The sequence below is a fragment of the Paracoccidioides lutzii genome (assembly GCF_000150705.2).
Source record: "Paracoccidioides lutzii Pb01 unplaced genomic scaffold supercont2.6, whole genome shotgun sequence".
Taxonomy (NCBI): domain Eukaryota; kingdom Fungi; phylum Ascomycota; class Eurotiomycetes; order Onygenales; family Ajellomycetaceae; genus Paracoccidioides; species Paracoccidioides lutzii.
Window position 1 is genome coordinate 961405 of NW_015440952.1, and position 18387 is coordinate 979791.

At 46.3% G+C, this 18387-nt stretch overlaps 5 protein-coding genes across 5 annotated transcripts; 3 read left to right on the forward strand and 2 right to left on the reverse strand.

Annotated features, from left to right (window-relative positions):
- Positions 1 to 44: 44 nt before the first annotated feature.
- PAAG_02893 (GTPase Grn1) lies at positions 45 to 1834 on the reverse strand (the record flags this gene model as incomplete). The annotated part of the gene is made up of 3 exons (XM_002795371.2): positions 45 to 1571; positions 1659 to 1753; positions 1822 to 1834. The coding sequence occupies 3 exons, from the start codon at positions 1832 to 1834 to the stop codon at positions 45 to 47; spliced, it is 1635 nt and encodes a 544-aa protein (XP_002795417.1).
- Positions 1835 to 2284: 450 nt separating this feature from the next.
- PAAG_02894 ((DL)-glycerol-3-phosphatase) lies at positions 2285 to 3363 on the forward strand (the record flags this gene model as incomplete). The annotated part of the gene is made up of 4 exons (XM_002795372.2): positions 2285 to 2387; positions 2476 to 2497; positions 2688 to 2797; positions 2885 to 3363. 4 exons carry the CDS (start codon positions 2285 to 2287, stop codon positions 3361 to 3363), a joined length of 714 nt encoding a protein of 237 aa, XP_002795418.1.
- Positions 3364 to 6623: 3260 nt separating this feature from the next.
- On the forward strand, positions 6624 to 8097 carry PAAG_11569 (hypothetical protein; the record flags this gene model as incomplete). Its single annotated transcript, XM_015847197.1, has 3 exons — positions 6624 to 6831; positions 7561 to 7846; positions 7938 to 8097. 3 exons carry the CDS (start codon positions 6624 to 6626, stop codon positions 8095 to 8097), a joined length of 654 nt encoding a protein of 217 aa, XP_015703221.1.
- Positions 8098 to 11486: 3389 nt separating this feature from the next.
- On the forward strand, positions 11487 to 13775 carry PAAG_02895 (hypothetical protein; the record flags this gene model as incomplete). Its single annotated transcript, XM_002795373.2, has 2 exons — positions 11487 to 11822; positions 11907 to 13775. The coding sequence occupies 2 exons, from the start codon at positions 11487 to 11489 to the stop codon at positions 13773 to 13775; spliced, it is 2205 nt and encodes a 734-aa protein (XP_002795419.1).
- A 2180-nt stretch (positions 13776 to 15955) lies between these two features.
- Positions 15956 to 18063, reverse strand: PAAG_02896 (hypothetical protein; the record flags this gene model as incomplete). The annotated part of the gene is made up of 2 exons (XM_015844786.1): positions 15956 to 17979; positions 18054 to 18063. 2 exons carry the CDS (start codon positions 18061 to 18063, stop codon positions 15956 to 15958), a joined length of 2034 nt encoding a protein of 677 aa, XP_015701864.1.
- Positions 18064 to 18387: the final 324 nt, after the last annotated feature.

Below are 18387 nucleotides of genomic sequence, written 5' to 3' on the forward strand. Positions count from 1 at the left end.
CCAAGTCGTCAGAGATGAAGCAGAAAACGAAAGCAAAACAAAAATTACTCCACAGACATTTCATCGCCATGTGAGGTACCATCACCCCATAGTCCCTCGAGTTTAAATTCTTCTGCCCACTCCTTGACAATTTGCTTGGTATCTGTCCCCGTCATTGCGTTCGCCGCGCTGGTTCCGCTTGCGCTGGGTAACGATGTTGTCCCTGGAATAACAGGAGCATCGACCCATCCCTGAATGCGCCCATTCCGCCAATCGGTAATCACGGTGGTTGCCGCACTGTTGATATTAGGGACACCACCTTTACCGAGCCGGCCCCGTTTTCGAGCAACTTGGATTAGAAAATCATTGACCTTGTCGCCATCGATGGGGAAATGCGGCGGTATGCCGTAGACATCCAGCAATTTCGAGAACAGGGTAGGGTTGGAGGAAAGTCGGTTAAGAAGAAGTCTGACGGCAGGGACAGGATCTGAAATTTGTTTGGGAGGGATGGCATTGAGGAGAACAAGGCGGGCCTCCTCGTTGATCTTCTTGGATGACTTTTTTCCATTATCTGCGTTCGGAAACACTATCCCCGGAGAGTCGATGAGCTTCAGCTTGCTGTCGAGCTTCACTTCTCTGAGGCTGGTAGTAACGCCGGCTTCTGCGCCCACGGGACACGCCGTGGAGGAACCCTTATTCAGACGTGCGGTAAGTGCATTGATCACGGAGGATTTGCCGACGTTAGGGTACCCAATGACACCAACTGATATTGATCGTTTCAGTTGCTTGCTATGAGCATAAGACTTCAAGGCCTTAAATAGTGTCTCCGATGTGCCTTTCACAGTCAATTGCTTGTGGTCGAAACTGTGGGCATTCGGAGCACCGGTTGATGCTCTTAATGGCAGTGTAGGGAAGTATCTCTGAAGGTAGAGAATCCAGCCTTTCAACACAGGGGGTGGGACGAGATCGATCTTGTTCAGGATCAAAATGAGTCGTTTAGATCCCCCATCTGCGGCCATAATCTCCCTTTCAACTTCCTTCGACCTTGTGCCTTCTGGGTCTCGAGCATCAAGGACGTATATTACAACATCCGCCGCAGAGACAACTTGTTTAAATGCTTTGTCGAACGCCCGTCTGGAAGTCTCCTTCTGCGCTGACTCCTCAAACGTGGTATCCATAGAGACACCCGAAACAGCACCTCCACCCTCATCCTCATCCTCATCCTCATCGTCGTCGTCCATCTCATCCTCATCCATCTCATCAACTTCTTGGCCTTCATACTCCGCCGCTCGCGCCCGAGCTGAAGCCAGCAATGCAGCCATAGGATTTGACTCATCGACGCCCTCTTCCATATCATCGTCTGTCAAGTCATCACCCCCGCCCAAAACGACTTCATCATCATCCTCTAACTGCACATCTGGCAAATCTTCCATGTCTCCCTGGCGAGCCTTCCTCGTTTCCTCCCTTATCCGTCGATTTTCCTCTTCCCTCAAGCGCTTTTTCTCTTCAATCTCGTAAAGGATTCTATCTTTGTAGGGAAACAAATTGGGAATTCCGGGATCCTTCTTCAATTTAGATCGCCATTCAGGATTCTAATTAATAATCGGGACAAGAAGGATTAGTAAATTGCATTTATACGCAGACCCTAAGTATATGTGTTATATGTGTATACAACATACTTTTTTTGCCAATTTTCTTGCTTTCCTTTGCTTTGCTGCGCTCGCCTTCTCAATCTTATGGCGCAGGCGCACTGGCGTGCGCTTGGATTGTTTGCCTATATTAACAATAGAGTCAGCTTTAGATGCGACTCCTGAGCACAACAAAGCGAGTGACCTGACATACCGAGCTTCACCATCTTGAAAAGCCTCTGCCTCCAAGACTAGGCTCGGACGCAAGAAAATATTGTTAATGAAGGAAGAAGAGGAAGAACGTAAATACTGCCTTCTCTCCTCCAGTTCTTTAGCTCTTCAACCTCTTCATCTCCTATTAGACTCCGACTTATCAAACATAATTTTTGTGCGAGTGGAGCAAAACCCGCGCCAAGACATTCCAATGCCAGGACTGCATCTTGGGTAATTGTTTATCCGAAATCCTAAAATCGAATTCTGACTAAGCAGAAGCAACATCAAAATGCGGGGTTGAATTCAGCAAACAACTGTAACATTCAGAGAAAAAAAAGGATAAGGGCGGGAAAAAATAGATCTGAGGATATTGTACGATAGCCAATTTAAGTTTTTCGTCTTCATAGAACCCTCTTCTTTTTTCTTTTAATAGTATATTTGCGGAAGGCTGTTTAGTTTTCAATATGGGTTCCTCCACCCTAGAGTCATTCTCGGCGCCAACGCAAGCCTTTTCGTTTGATGGTCTCCTTTTTGATTTTGATGGGACCATTGTAGACTCGACGGAAGGTTAGCTTCTCCTTATTCCTTTAATTTGAGGCAGAGTGAAACTTGTTTTTGTCCAGTTTACTGAAGCTTGGTGGCTTGGCTTATCTAGCAATCGTCAAGCATTGGCACAGGTTCGTTCTCCGTACATTCTGTTGATATCACTGTCGTATCACCGCTTCAACCCATATATATATATATATTTACGTATATTCTGGATATACTGTAGATACATGTGGATGGCGGGAAAAGTGTTCTCCTATGGCCTCAGGATCAAGGGGGGGTTTGAAGGAGTTCTTCCGTGCTAAGTATGAACAAATATAGATTAGGTTCCGAATTGAACTTAGACCCCGAAACGATTCTAAAGACATCCCACGGGCGAAGAAGTATAGATGTCCTGAAAATCATTGCTCCACATAAAGCCAACTGGGAATGTAAGTAGGAAATAAGAGATAGGAGACTCAGCAGACCACCACCACACACCTAACCCTATATCTTTCCTGACAAAATGTATTATCCAGACGTTAGTTACATTGAAGGCCAGATTCCTAAAGACTTCGGCAAAAATGCTGTGGAAACACCAGGCGCACGAAAGCTTCTGAAAGATTTAGACGATGCCAACGCCCCCTGGGCTGTGGTTACTTCAGGAACCAGGGCGCTCATCACTGGGTGGCTGGACGTCATGAAACTCTCACTACCCAAGTACATGGTTGTCGCTGAGGACGTGGAAGTAGGCAAACCAGACCCGCGATGTTACCTGATGGGCCGCTCGCGCCTTGGTCTAGGAGACGGAGCCGAAATGCTGGTGATTGAAGATGCAGCTTCGGGTATCAGGGCTGGTAAAGCGGCAGGATTCAAGGTTCTGGCACTGACGACGACCCATAAAGTTGATGAGCTGAAAGAGGCTGGGGCAGATTGGATCGTTCAGGATCTGCGAAGTGTTACACTAAAGGGCTTCAATGGAAAGGTGGTGATTGAGATCTCAAATGCTTTGCAGTAATCTCCTTTCCCTCTCGACTGGCATGAGGAAATGTAGCCTTCGTGTCTATTTTCCTTTTCCAGAAAGAGGATGGATGCTGCATAGAAGGAGGATGGACTGATGTCTCGTGGTGTGGATGGTCAGATTTGAAATATGTAATTGTGTCTCCACATGGTATTGTTTCCATCTTGGACGCACAAGGGGCTATATCTCCTTTTTACTTTTAATTTTCAGTTAACTCCACCAATCTATGGCATTGGTCATCATGCAGTTCTCGGGCTCCCGCAGCAATTGGGGACTAGACGGTATACCACATTCTTCCAATGCTGCTGTTCCTCACTGTTGTTTCTTCTTTCCCCCTATTCCATCTTACCCACGCAGTCATTTCCAGACTCCATAGGAGCACAAATAATTTTGGTCGATCACACGAGACGGAAGACCTTAAGAGATAGACAGACCGGTTGCAAATACCAAATGCCGTTGCTGCTGTTACATCTGACTTCTATCCTTTCATCCCTTGAATCTATGCAAGCTTCAATCACGTTCTCATTCTCGGGTGTCCTGCCGTGCTATGTATCCATCTCCGTTGAATTCGCACCGGGTTATTGCCGGCCGACATTTGTATCTGGAACTAAACGATACAGTGTTCCTTCGGGTCGAAAATTAGAAAACTAACTGCGACACAATTTCCGGTTCTTGATTCTAAAAGTTGCAGCATTTTTGGAAGCAGCTGGCGATTAAATATCAAATGAAAGACATTGGTTATACTACCTCGACAATGCGTAATTCACGAATGATTTCCCACAAAGGATAACGTCTCTCGACACTGCTCTACAATGCCAGATCATACATCATCGACATAGAAATTGGAACGAGGGGTGACCCAAAGACATCTCTAGGTCAGCAGGCCAAAATCCCTTATAGAAAGCCTCCATATTTGCGGCGTTACAGGTGGAGAAACCTCACTGGCCTGCACAATTCGGGGTCATCATCAACTGCAGTGATCCTTTCCCCAGTGTTCGGAGGTGTAAGAGCGGACCTCAGGGGAAACGAAATATATTCAATTTTTTGCAAAGAATCTAACTCAACGTTCAGCAGACCATCATTCCCTAGACGCCACTCCTCAACTCCGGCGGACAATTAATTACCTAGGTTCCCAGATGTACGAAGCACTGAGCCCTATGAATGCATGCTTTCAAGCTCAACCATTCATATTTTTTCTTAAAAAACAAAAGGAGGAAATGGACTGGAAAATGGGGAAGGGACCAAATTCAATCCAACATAATTCTGCATTTGAAGGAACCTAAAGCTGAACCCATACACCTCAGTTCCTCTGTTGACAGCAAGTCCAGTCCCCTTCTTCCACAACAATTTGTAAAACGTTATTGCCTATGCGAAAACTATGGGGCAATAATATCAGTCATTTACAAACTCCTATTGCAACAAAATCATCAATCCCCTGTTTGGTTCTAAGAGGAATTTGCAAATGAAAGCGTGAAAAGGCTGCGCTACTATTGCGGTCTTCTGATTCCAGGTGCTGGCTTTGCTCAGGTGTCCGACATATTAACGGAAAAACCAGGGAAGGCTCTTCGATTGACTAGCGACGATGATGCACAAAGGGAGCCCCCACGCAGTCAAGTCTCAGAAGTGTAATGCAGAGGGTCGCCATGTAATGCGACAAGGGCCTTACCCTTCATCAACCAGGAAGCCATGCCATGAAACGAAGGAATTGACCGGTGATCGAGATTAGGTCAGGAAAATTTATCCATGTAAGTCGATATTAATATCTGCTACATTCCTGCAATATCGAGATGTACCTAAACAACTCCAACGGGTCCGGGATGCAAAATTACCCTTGCCCATGCTAACAGTGCAGGGATAGAGCCATGGACGCAATTGGACCTGTGCTCTCGGGAAGTAATCTGTTCTAAATTTGAGTTTTTGTCCACGAGGGTCAGAGGGTGAGTCGTGGGACCAGGGAGGGATGACGGCTTGCATGGGTTAGCGAGGTTGGAAATTTCAATCTCTCATATATATATATATGCGTGTTTATTATTACCCATTTGCACCTCCCGTAGCAACGTTTGAGGCGAACAGTTCAGGCAAGCCGCCGGGCGTGGGATGAAATCGATTATGTCAAACCTGCTGGTCCAGCCATCTTATTATTATTATTGTAAATAAGCTGGATAGAGTTCCCTGGATGACGCCGTTATTGACGTGTTCTGCGAGGTGCGGATGACAACGAAAAAGAGCTCCTAACAAGGCTTGTTACGATAATAACGATGATATTATTATCTTCGAAGTTATTTCCCTACGGTAAGGGGCCTCATATGCTGTCAAACGTGGAGCGCAGTGCAGAGGAGGAACCCATGTGCCCAGCGATGGGGCAGTCTGCACCTTACCATATTGTTCACTAGGAAGAGAAACCCGATAGACTGAAGCCGCAGGAGCAGTTTCAAAGATGAACCATTTCTGGGCAGTTGAACTTTCAGCAATAATAAGAAAGTATGTACAATATTCATACTGCCATCTCTGGTATCAAAGTCCGGGCTAAAGTTCGCCCACTGTCCCGGTGTGATGGTCACCAATGAGTCGGAAGAAGATGTAATCCAGAGGGGGTTAGGGCCCCCCCCCGGGAACGTCGACGCTTAGTTTAAAGAGTCGGACAAGGACGATCCACGATTTGCAAGGAGCGGCAATGTGCGGGTTGAGCAGGTTGCGATCGACATTGTCAACTACTCTTGAAACGCTGAAAATTTCAAGAGATGCTGACAGGGGAGGCTTGACAGGTTGGGGATAAATGAATTTTCTCCCCTTGGCTGAGAGACAGGAGACTTTCTGAAGATTGAAACGAGGTTTGTGTAGGTAAGACTTTTCGCATGCTGCAGACGGTTTTGATAGAATTTGTTTCTGATGGTATGGATCAAAAAAAAAAAAAAAAAAAGGCAAAACTCAACTGATGTCTTACATGAGGAACAAGTGCATCCATGCCCATGTATGGATTAACATTTGACGTTGGCAGCAACACATCGTCATTGACTGACCTACTACGGAGAAGTATAAATCGGCGATGGGCTTCCCTTGTCAGGTTGCCAAAGAGACCATTTCTTACGGGCGGAATGAAGCTCGCCTTGGACTGCTCTTTACTCGTAGTCGTCCGGAACACGCGTGAACCTCATCAGGTATTTCTGTTTCAATGTTCGGCATTCTCCCCAATCATACAAAACGCGCACGTCATAAGTTAGCTGAAATTTCAGAATTATATAGTTTTAAACTGTATAATGTTTTTAACTTTGAAAAGGGTTGTCGTCAGCATATCTGCCGCGTGGCTAAACGCGTCCAGATCCAATATCCTTACAGGCCATACAGAACCCAAGAAGTCGAACGGCATGGATATGATGGCAGACACAGCCTGCCTGCGTGGCACAATGGATAGCATAGACCTCATGCCATTTTTTGGGTTTGGCCACGTCCTCCCGCACTTATGCGGTATGATTTGATAAAAAAAAAAATCATGCAAACCAAAATAGCTGATGTGGGCAGAAGGTGACAGGTTTTATTCTTTTCTTTCCGCGTTATTTCATCTTGTTGTTTTGTTACTTTAATTTTTCATATAAATCCCCATTGTAAACCCCAAGGGCAGCTTTATACCTGTTAATAATTCTCCATATATGTAAACTAGTTGTTTGGAAAAGCAGGAAGAAGCGAAAAGAAAAACCCAAAAGAGATTTCGTATGAATAATCCCATGCTAGCTATTATTGCAGCCGTTGAGCCTCGAGTTCAATAATTGGTTTAAAACCGAGTTGTCGTTTTCTCAACATCAGCAGTTTGAATGGCATGAAGGCGCTCGAGTTATATCATTGGATTTGTATTTTCCTGCATCTGTGCATCTTCCGCGTCAGGCAAGTGGACTAAGTCAAGATAGGCTTTTCGCCGTTCAGAAGAATAATTTAGTAAGAAAGAAAACCACTAGGCGCGAGGTTTATCTCAAGTTTTGGTAGCTTTGGCTCCTTTTGAAGAGGCGTGGAGGATCTGCTGCTAAGGTGCCCTTGTCAGAGTCAAGAGGACAAAAGCTAATCCATGTCTTGGAAGCTAAGTGGTGGATTTCGAATGATCCCGCCGGCGTCACGCACCATGAGGCTAAAGCCAAAGAAAAGAAAAAAATGAAGCAAAAAACGAGAAAACTTCCAAGGGTTTGTGGTTTTGACCGTTACAAGCTGTGGATAGAGTGCGTATTGGTATTTCTGGTACAGTAATTAAAACCCTAACCAATGATACCCCGGAAGGTCATCTTCCGGACTTCCAAAGCGGAGGGATGAGATTGGAAGAATTCGTCGGCTATCTTGAGCTGTTACTGGCTCCGGATATCGGTTGTAGAAAGGGATCATCGGTCAAGGTATATGGATGTGCTGTACAGTCCATCATCATTATTCGTCCAGAAAGGAAGAGCGTTTCGAGCAACAACTGTGTTTGGGAGCAAGACATTGAACAGTTTGAAGAAGAGTAAGGACTGTTATTAAGTCTATCAAGTTTATGGAGCTCCCGTAACAAAAAATAATAGTGGCGTCTTTCATGCCCCGACTGACCCTTGCAGCATTATGCTGAATCCTGATGTTGTCCGCCAATTCCAAGCTACCACTAGAGTAATACACAGGAGACACACAACGAGATTGTTTGCCAAAAAGATTCCTGATGGACATGCCAGTGCGATCGCGTGTGAATGTGCACAACCATCCTGCATACGTTCCACGTAAAACTCCTGTTCAATTCTTCAGATTCCGGGGCAGGCAAGACGGAGGACTCGTGAGAAAATATTTCTCGCACACCATTGTCACGAATTGTTATGATTATTTTTTGAGAGAATATTCACTTGCTGGATGCTTGAAATTGCCCAATGCCCTGAAAATGCTTTTAACTCAAAATAATCGGTGTGACAGATGGCGTTATGTATACCCATGCCTTAAAGGAGTACAGATCCAGAAGACTCACGGTTCATTTCCAAATTCTTCGTTTTTTTCTCCAGGGTTGGATCATTTGCAGCGCATGACTGTATTGCGTGGAAAGTACTTCTGAGGTTCTGTCTGGAGCCCGGATTGCTTCGCTTTGACAGGCTGGAATCCGAATGTTTCAAATCATGATAACTGAAATTTTACATGTCCCATCGATGTTACCAGGTCTTGCACAGTCGGAGAAAGCTCTCCATGTTGAAGCTCGTAGTGTTTAATTTTTTGAGATCTGGAGGGAGGCTGCTTGAATGTGCTGGTGCATGGTATTTGGATTGATTTTTCCCTTTCTTCCTTTTTTTACGCTTGAAGATCTCAGGATGGTTTTGGTGAGGTGTCCACACATCTGAGGATGCTGAGAAAATCCACCAGTAAAAATTACCCCTGGCTTGACTTCCCCGCTTCACCCGTATTGGATCGGTGCCCGTGGGGCGGTTGTTGCTGAAGGGGGCAAACCACATTAGGGATAGCGGTAAATTAGGCTTCGTAACTGGCAATTGACTGTCTCTGATTGAAGGGGACAGGGCAACTCTCATTTGGGACCTCAGCCAGCCTTGAATCTCAACGGGTTTGTAGACCCGTAAGGTGGCGGGTTGGGGAGGTGAGAGGTGGATCAAGAACAACTAATAGCTAGCCAATGATAAATGCAATACAACTTCCAACTGCCATAAATTCGAAGGTGTGTACGGAGTTTGAACCAGGATTACGACAAAAACTGACAGAATTGGAGTGGCACCCTTTTATTTTTTTTGGTTCCGTTTCCAAATTGGGACGGAAAATCCAAGAAACGGTAGAACGCGGCGGATCGCGGATTTTTGGTTTGGTCAATTTTCCCGTCTTGCAGATGCATGACACGCATCTAACGCAGGAACGGGACTCTGTTGGATGCCCTGTTCACAGGAGTCGCTATGTGGAAAGAATTGGCGAGTCGCAGAAAAGACAACAGATGAAGAAGATCTTCGGAGCTGTCATACATAGCTATCTTGGTGTCGTCGAGCTGTCAACTGAAGATTGTTTTGGAGAAATTTTTTGGGAAAGCTCTTTTGGTGGCCTTTCAAGGCTTCTTTACGATCATGAGTTCTATGGTGCGTCTCTTGTTCAGGGTCGATATACGAACAGGAATTGAACCTGATTGAGAGCCTGGAAGGTCCAGTGAAAAAGGACCCCAAAGTTGATCTTGGAAGTTTCGGGTAAGATACAGCTCGCGACCTCCTGGGACCCAGACCCAGTAGTAGTAAAAGAGGAGGTAAAAGAAAAGAGAAAAAGCTGTCGTTGACGTCAATTGATACTCTCTCTCGGCTCAAACCCATTTGTCCTCGTGCTAGCACTCTTCTGTCGCCTCTGGTCCTTTTGACTCCTTGATACCTAGCTAAGGTTGGACCGTTGGTTGTAAGAGAATCAGAGCTTTGGCATGACGAATACCGCGTCAACTTTCAAATCTCTGATGCCCAAAAGCTCCCAGTCTATTAGTTACCCCGTATAGGACATGGTACGGTGGATTATCATGCGCAGCCTAAGCTCCCGGGAAATAGGGGCAGCCAGAACCTAGAGGGTCACATGAACTTTTGGGTTTGCTGGGCAGCAGCCTCTTGGAAGTTGGAACCGGGAAGCGCTTTCACTCAAACTGGAGAGTCTTATAGATCAAGTAATTTTGGCCTTTCTCATGAGCCGCCGATCTAAACATTGCGTGGGGGACTAAGCCAGACAGACTATGTCCAAAGACAAGGAACGTTTCCCGTGTGCAGGATATGTGCCTGCGCATCTCCGTCTCAAGATGGGCGGATACTTCAGAGCCAATAGCATCCTTGAACTCAGATATCTGCATTCGATCTGGGCAAAAAAGCGTGCAGGATGTTTCCGACAAACCTGGCTCCCACGATTCGAGATTCAGTAGCGGCTTTCATCGCAGGGGACCATGCTGGACAACCATCAGACCTATCAGATGACCCTGAAACAGGTGAGATATATTCATCCATAGATTCCTTATCTACTCTGTATCCACACACGGAAGCAGAACAGTCTCTTAACAGGGTTCTTTGCAAGCAGCGCTCGGCCGTAGAGTGTACCTGGGCAGCTAGCTAGTTGACTCGTGTGGGGCATAGTGCTAGTCTTTGAGAAGCTAGCCCGGGCTACCTTCAACCACGGTGAACCAGCTGCTCCTCCGTCCTGTAACAGTCCAACCTTCAAGTCACAGGTAACAGGAGCGCATGGAGCCCCATTGATCGACAGGCTGGAGACTTTCTGCGTGCGTGGAGGCTGCTGTAATTTATCTGTCGACGTTTTACCGCCATCACATTCCACAAACACCTGCATCCATCCAGCCATACAGTCCTAAACAGTACCTATCCGACGGGTTACAGCCGCATTACCTATGTGCCCTGGTCAGTTGACCTGGCTGGTACCCTCCCTATCTGCCACTGTTGCACACAAGCATTTGTGACCCAGGAGTACCCTGTCACACCGAGGAATGTCCCTTCTCGTGCACTGTTACATACGGTCTGATCGCATACATAGCCCATACAGATGGGCCCATGCCAATCAAGAACCGTTACTGTCCAGCCGGCTGCCAATAACACATTAACTATGCGGACCTTGTACCGTACTGGTACCGTACTGTACCGTACTGGGCCTTACCCTCTCCGCCTTTATTTACTTTCAACGTCGAACGTCGTCGTCTTCTTCCTTTCTTCATCTAATCCCACTCATTTCATCTCTCTTATTCTCATGTCCTCTCATTCTTTCATTTCTCATTCTCTTGCCCACGCTCATTAGTTTTTATTTCTGTTTTTCTTCGTCTCTCTGTCTATCCCTAATTCATTGCTTTTAACATTTTTTCATTGTCACTCATTTACTGCTTTAATCTAGTCCCACTGCATGTCACGACCATCGTAGCCCTACGTCTCACATCCAACCTCTTGTCACTCCTTTGTATCAGCAATATATTTCCTGTCCACCGCACCACTACAGCCCTCCATCACGGCATATTCTCTATACCACCCACCTCCCCATCAACATTCCCCGCTCCTCCGATGAGATAGGCCTCCTTCCACGGCTTCCTGCAGTGCAGCAATCCGATCCTCTGTCATCTATTAGCTGCGGTCACATCGAATCTCTGTTTCTACATTCACCCATTGAGCATCATGAGCTACCTCTCACACCCTTTTCCTCTCGGAGGGCCTCCAGCAATTCCCGTCGAACAAACCGTTGGCTTTGAAGTCCTAATCGGGCACCCTCATTTGGGCCATTATGTGAATTCTTTTATACTTTCTCATGACCCATTTGACATAGTGGAATATTGTCCCTCCAAGCCTGCCAGTATTGAAGAATATGAGTACACAGAGAACCTATCACGTCCTCGACTGACAAAGGAACAAGTTGATACGCTCGAGGCCCAGTTTCAGACCCATCCGAAACCGAATAGCAACGTCAAGCGTCAATTAGCCACTCAAACAAATCTCACTCTGCCTAGAGTTGCTGTATGGAACTATATATAACCCCATTTCTTTCCGTTTCCTTGGTTGTGGCGAACTGTAAGGTTGACTAACTATGTATGATTGTAGAATTGGTTTCAAAACCGACGTGCGAAGGCAAAGCAACAGAGAAGGCAAGAAGAATTTGAGAGAACACAAGCAAGTGAGAACGGTGAACAGGGGGAAAGTAACGAGACCTCTCGGCAAGAAGGGGGCTTAGAAGCACAACCAGAACGTCCTGAATTGACTTCAACCCCTACCCAGGACCCACTTCCCAGCTCGTCATCTGCAAGTCCCTCTAGCACACCACACACTTCTACGACTCAGTCTGAATGCGCCGTGTCACTCGAGAAAGCAATGAACGAAAATATGTCTGCAAGTGCCCAATTCAACCAATCCGAGCATAACGCCGGTGCAAACAAATCCTTAGAATCGATGTATCATTCTTCTCAGCCTCGTTTGAAGAATGAAGCTGTTGGCGCAGCCACCTCTGGCATCCCTGAATGGAATGGACACGAAGACAATTGCAATTCTTTTTTTTTGGCTTCACCGCAAAGTGCGGGAAACAGCTTTGATTTTACTCATGTGAATAGGCAGCAATTAACCCCAAATGACAACCCCTTCGAGATCCGCATTCACGAAAGTCCCCAGTTCCCCGCCTTCCATTTCAATCACGAGCCCGATGGATGGGAATGTCACAGCGTGCCGAACTTGATGGGAAGGCAGCATGATGCTCAAGATCTAGGCGATGATTTTCAACCCTTTCCGTTTCATGGGCTTCAATCTCCGCTATTTCCTGGTGAACAACGACGAGGGTCTTATTCTTCAGAGCATTCCGACCTCACAGATATTCCGTTCCACCCTGAAATAAATAACGATCTTGAAGTATCTCCCGAAAACAGTTCTCAGCTGAGCCTGGCCCAGTTGCACCACCACCAAGTTGAACCTTGCGCCAATTGGCGGTATCCGGAGAAAGAAGTTGATCTTGCTGCTCGACGAAAACGACCTCGACCGGCCGCTATCGGTACCTCCGCCATATCCCGTTTATATGTACCTTCCTCAATGTCTTCCACCGCCATGATTCAGGGTATGGGCGCTGGGCATGTACTTCGACATGCAAAATCCACCCAGAACCTTAGCTCCAGTCGCAATTCTCGCTATCCAGGGATTCGAAAAACTGCCGCTGCCCGCCGCTCCCCTCTTGGTATAACAAGTTTTTCGGAAGCTAACCGTTTCAACCCGACGAATGCGACGGATATGATGTCAGCAGTACCCGGCCTGGTAACAACCACTTTGGCTCCGCCTACTCCGTTAACGCCGGAAGACTTCCAAACCCTTCTTCCGCCAACCCCAAATGACAATCAATACTGCGTTTCGCCAACGGACGAGATGGGTTGCACAAGGCTCTTTCCCATGTCTCAACCCATGCAGGTACATCTCGAATCCCCTCCTGCCACACCACTAAGTTTAAGTGTCCTCTCGCAGTTACAATATCAGCAGATGGGTATTTCAACGCCTGCTGCGGCTCCTCAATCTACAACTTTCCAGGAGTACACTCTCTCTGTTCCAACCAATCCGATGAGCACTAGCCTTTGGCATGGCGCTACTTCGATGTCGTCCCCGGAGACCTTCCAAATGCAGCCGCCAACAATCCATATGCCCCAGCCAACCCACATTTCTCCCATTGCCTATGGAGAGTCTTTGGATTCGGGAAACCCTTCCTTCGTCGAGGGTATGGCAAGCCAAAGTGCATCGCCGCAATGCACTATTAAAAGCTGCAGTACCCCACCATCATGTTCCGAGGGGTCTATCTCTGGTCCCCTTAAAGTAACCGAATTTCTCATTCAGGAGTTCCCACAACAGCAGGAAGCACATAGGCGCGCGGCACAGCAGCTCCCCCCACAGCGGCCCATGAACTATACATTCTCCAACCACACACCAAATGACTTCTACGCTTGATTCCTCTCTAGAAGTTAGCTTCGCTATCAAAGTTCAAGGAATGGACAGCTCTCTCTATTTCCCCCAATCCCCCTTCCCACATGCCAAACGTTGGTTTGGTCAGCGCTTTACGATTTCCATTACGCATGCCATATATAATTCTAATAGCTTTTGCCTCAACTCTCTTTAGCCTCATATTGCTTAGTTCTAAATCTGTTGTTAGCTCATTTTTTTTTTAAATATATCTTAACTATACCCAACTTTAGCTGATTTGAAACGGTTTTTTTTTTTTTAAGAGAGGGAGACCTTTTGCCTCAATATACTTTTCTTCTTTCATCTTGTCACCTTGCCATGCTTTTCCTTCCTCCATTTTATCATGCACATATATTTTTATATACGCCATTTAACTTCTTTTTCCCCTCCGTTGTCCCAGCGGAGCCTCTCGATCTCGTTACTTCCCCCCCGAAGAACTAAACCTGGTCATGGTGCCATCATGGCCACCTACCGTTTATTCCCCGAAAGTGTTTCACCTTACTCTTCATCTTCCTGAAGCCTTGTCTCAGATTCTAAGTTTTATCCCCTTTTAATTCCCTGCATTTATTTCCTTTTTCGCCCGCACTATTTCTAATTGCTCTTTTCTGCTGTTTCCTATTTCCTCCTTAAAAACCATTTTACGTTATTTTAATTTTTTGCATGTTTTCAGCTTTTCTCCGATATTTATCTCCTGCTATGTGATAATTACACTTCCAAGCTTATACAAGCTTAAAATAAGCCTAATATAATTAGTTAGTTATTAACTATTCTTAATTTATTGATAAGGTTTCACCTCAACGATATGTTTTGATTTACAGTTTCATATACTGATAAGTATTAGAACTAAGTATGTTTATGTATGCGATCTTGAAGTGGATTTCTTCTTTCAGTTGTCTTGTGGCTCCCCGTATCAGCGAGCGCTGAATCATATCGAGCTCTTCGGACCGGAGAAAGCTTCTGCCGGATGAGAACAAAGACTTTTACGGACTGGATATATCTCATTGGAAAAAGATAAGTATGCATGCTCTATGTATGGTCGACCTCATTTCAAAATGCACTTATCAATACCTGTTCACTTTGCTGGGGGAAAAAAAAATACAGTAAATATTTCAAACAAATGCTAATATAAATAAGAATATGTGTGAAATGTTAAAAAAACCTTTCATTAAGAAAAACATTCAAGACAATCCAATTATTTCATATTGTTGAGTAAAGCAGTAGAGCAGGTATCCGGTAATGATACTGTTATAAGTTATAAGAAGAAACAAGAAGAAAGGAGGGAAATGTATATATCCAAAAGAAAAGGAAAACAGAACAGATCATATACCAAGCACACACACAAAAAAAAAAAAAAGAAAAAGAAAAAGAAAAAGAAAATTAAAGTAATATACTAATACCAGTAGATATTCATCAAGGAAGCAAAGAGGGGAGAAAAAAGAGAAATGGTAGCAATTTCAATCGTAACTTAGCAATGTAGGCCACAAAGATATAGCGTTCACATGTAGAGTTAGAAGGAAACAACTTATACATTTTTTATGTAGAAAGAAAAGCCAACTTCATGAGCCAAAAGGGGAAAAGTTTTAATAGCACGTAAAGGGCCCCAAGGAGGGGTTTCCAATCAACAGAAGGTGATTAGAGATAAAAGGGGAGAAAATATGTTTTGTAAAAGGAATAAGAAGAGGGGATGTTGAGTAAAATAACAGTATTAAAGTGGAAGTGTTACATGTTTCGTAGGAAAGATAATAAAAGGCGGGCATGGCAAATTGGTTTAACAAACAGTACATGAACAAGGAATCGGAACAGGAACAAAAAAAAGCTAGGTTACATGATGATATCTATACTCGGTAGCATTTTATCACGTAAGAGGTATCATTTTCAAACCCCAAGGAGAATTTTGGGAAATAAACGTTCTGAGGTGAGAAACGGGTATTATGAAAAGGTGTAAATAAAAAATAAGCCGCGGACTAGGTAAGAAAGGCAAAACGCAAAAAGAAGGGGGGGGGGGGAGGGAAGTTAAATAAATAGACAAGAAGAATACAGAAGAAACCAGCCGCAATATATAAAAATGGAAGAAACGAGCAAGTAATCACGCGACCAACTGAGGATTCCAAATTCATTTCAAAACCAAACATCAACTCCACCTTACGAACCCCTTCACAATTCCCTTCTTAATACGTCGACGGCCATCCACTGGGCGGTTGCCCCGGCTGCTGCTGGCCACCAGGCTGCAACGGCCCTCCCGCCGTCGTACTAGGCCATCCCGGCAACGGTGCGCTGGTCCCCATGCCCATCCCCAGCACTGACGGTTGCTGGTGGGGGGCGGACATAAACTGCTGCGAGCCAGCGGGGCCTTGAGACGACGGGTACATGGTGCGCGCGGCTGCCATGCTAGAATATGCTTGTGCCGTCGAGACGCCCGGGTAGCCCATGGCTGCAAGGTTTTGTTGTTGTTGCTGTTGCTGTTGCTGTTGCTGTTGTTGTTGTTGTTGCTGTTGTTGTTGTTGTTGTTGTTGTTGTTGCTGCTGCTGTTGTTGTTGGGATGGTGGTTGAGGCTGTGAGTGGAGCTGCGAGGGTGTAGGGCGATGCTGGTGGCGCGGAGACTGGGAAGGGTGGCGGGGTTGGGTGTTCTGTAGGTGGGGTGAGGGAGATTGTTGCTGTTGCTGTTGCGGATGAATTTGTGGGGTGTACTGTGGTATGCTGAGTGTATGGGAGGTGGAGAGGGGAGATGGTTGTAGCTGTGGCGGTGGTTGACCCCACAGCTGTTGACCCTGGGAGTACGAGTATGGCGAACCCTGACTTGAGCTGGCAGAGGTGAGGGAGATGGTGGACGAGCGATGCTGGAGCTGATCAGGGCGCATTCCTTGAGGCATTCCGCGCAGCGGGGATTGAGATATGGGAGTTTGCTGATAAGCGGGCTGGGAATAGGATTGTTGGGGAGTCATCATTTGCGGATGAGCCAGGACGTTCGGGTGCTGATTGGGAGCAAGCATACTTGATGTTAATTGCGGTGATTGTAGTGGTTGAGGAACACCTGGGGTTGGGTCTACCTGAGTGGCTGGTGATTGACTGGAGACAGGGGTGTCTCGTTGTTTATTCCAGTGTTCATCCAAGCCTTTCGCACGATAACCTCGTTGCTGATTTAAAATTTTGCTGAAATCAGCTGTATGCGAAGCATGGTTCATTATTTCTGCACTACTGCTAGGTTGAGTACGGTCGTGGAATGGCTGCCCAGTAGGTTCTTGTCTCGGTCGAGGTATGCTATTAAACTCTCTCATCCGTGGATCATCTGCTGGCGCCAAGTGTATCATGGGAAGCGGTGTCAAATTCGCCGGATGCGGAGGCATGTCGGGTGGCATGCCGTCGATATGAGGGCCGTTGCTGTATATGATATCGCTCTGACCCAAGTTTGGTATCAGTCCAGCATTAGCAGCTTCCGCCGCCGCCGCCGCCGCCGCCGCCGCCGCATCTCTAGCCTTGGCCGCTCCAGGTCGTTTCTCACCCGCCATATCTTCCTCAGTGAAGCCCTGCTTTCGCGCCTTGCTTTCCCAGTAGTCGTCCCGAACACGTCGTCCATCAACAATCACTCTGCTCCCAAACTGACGGAACATGGACCTCGCCGTTACAATCGCGATCTGTCGAGAGCGATAGGAGTAGGGCAAAATGTCCTGCTGGATCAAGGAATCCTTCTCCGCTTGACTCGCAATAATTTTGTAGAGTGATCTGTTTTTGTTAAATAGAAGATAAGAATCTCGATATCCTAGCACTCTAGCACATTCTGTGGCCAACATGAATAGTTTCTTTCCGCGGTTTGGTACACAAAATGTCCTGCACTTGTATTTGCGCTTGTCCTGTGGGTATCCCAGCGCGTCGACCTTCTTCTCACCACTCTCATCAAACTCCTTCGGTATGTATTCATCACACTCCTCCCCTAGCTGGTCAGTGGTGTGATCTCTAACTGTGGGAAGCGCCTTAATGAGTGACTTTGTGGGTGTAGTTTTGGGGGTTGGGGATGTCTGTGGGGCGACCGTAGTATGTTGTAGAATAGGTTGAGGAGGGAGAATGGAACTATGTGACTGGGAAGGGGATTGTTTGGGTCTCTGCGACGGTGGAAGAGCAACGAGATTTGTGGCTGACGCGACCTTTGGCGTCTTAGGTGGGCGCCCTCGCTTGCGACGACCATGATCATCTGGCACTGCACAAATTAGGTATGAAAAAAATCAAGTTGTGTGGCATGACAGCATGCGAGAAAAGAAGAAGATAGCATACCATCCTCCATTTCACCTTCCGCAGGCTGATTGCTATACTGCTCTGTCGATCTGCTTCGTTTTGTCCCTCTTGGGCTTGTGCTGGGGTTGATATTGGCACTGGCTGTGGTGGAGGGGATGGAAGGCGGAGCAAGAGAAGACTGTGGAAGGGTGACTGCCAGTGAAGGTTAGTATCATATTGAAAATGGGCCTGCGACCGCAGTGATCATGATATCAGATAAAGAGTCAAATGAATAAGGAAACGACATCCCCAACGCCACAGGATATCCGCGACGAGGCGAAGAACAGAGAGGCAGGGAGCGAAAGGAGTGAAAATTGCGACAACGATGGAAGGG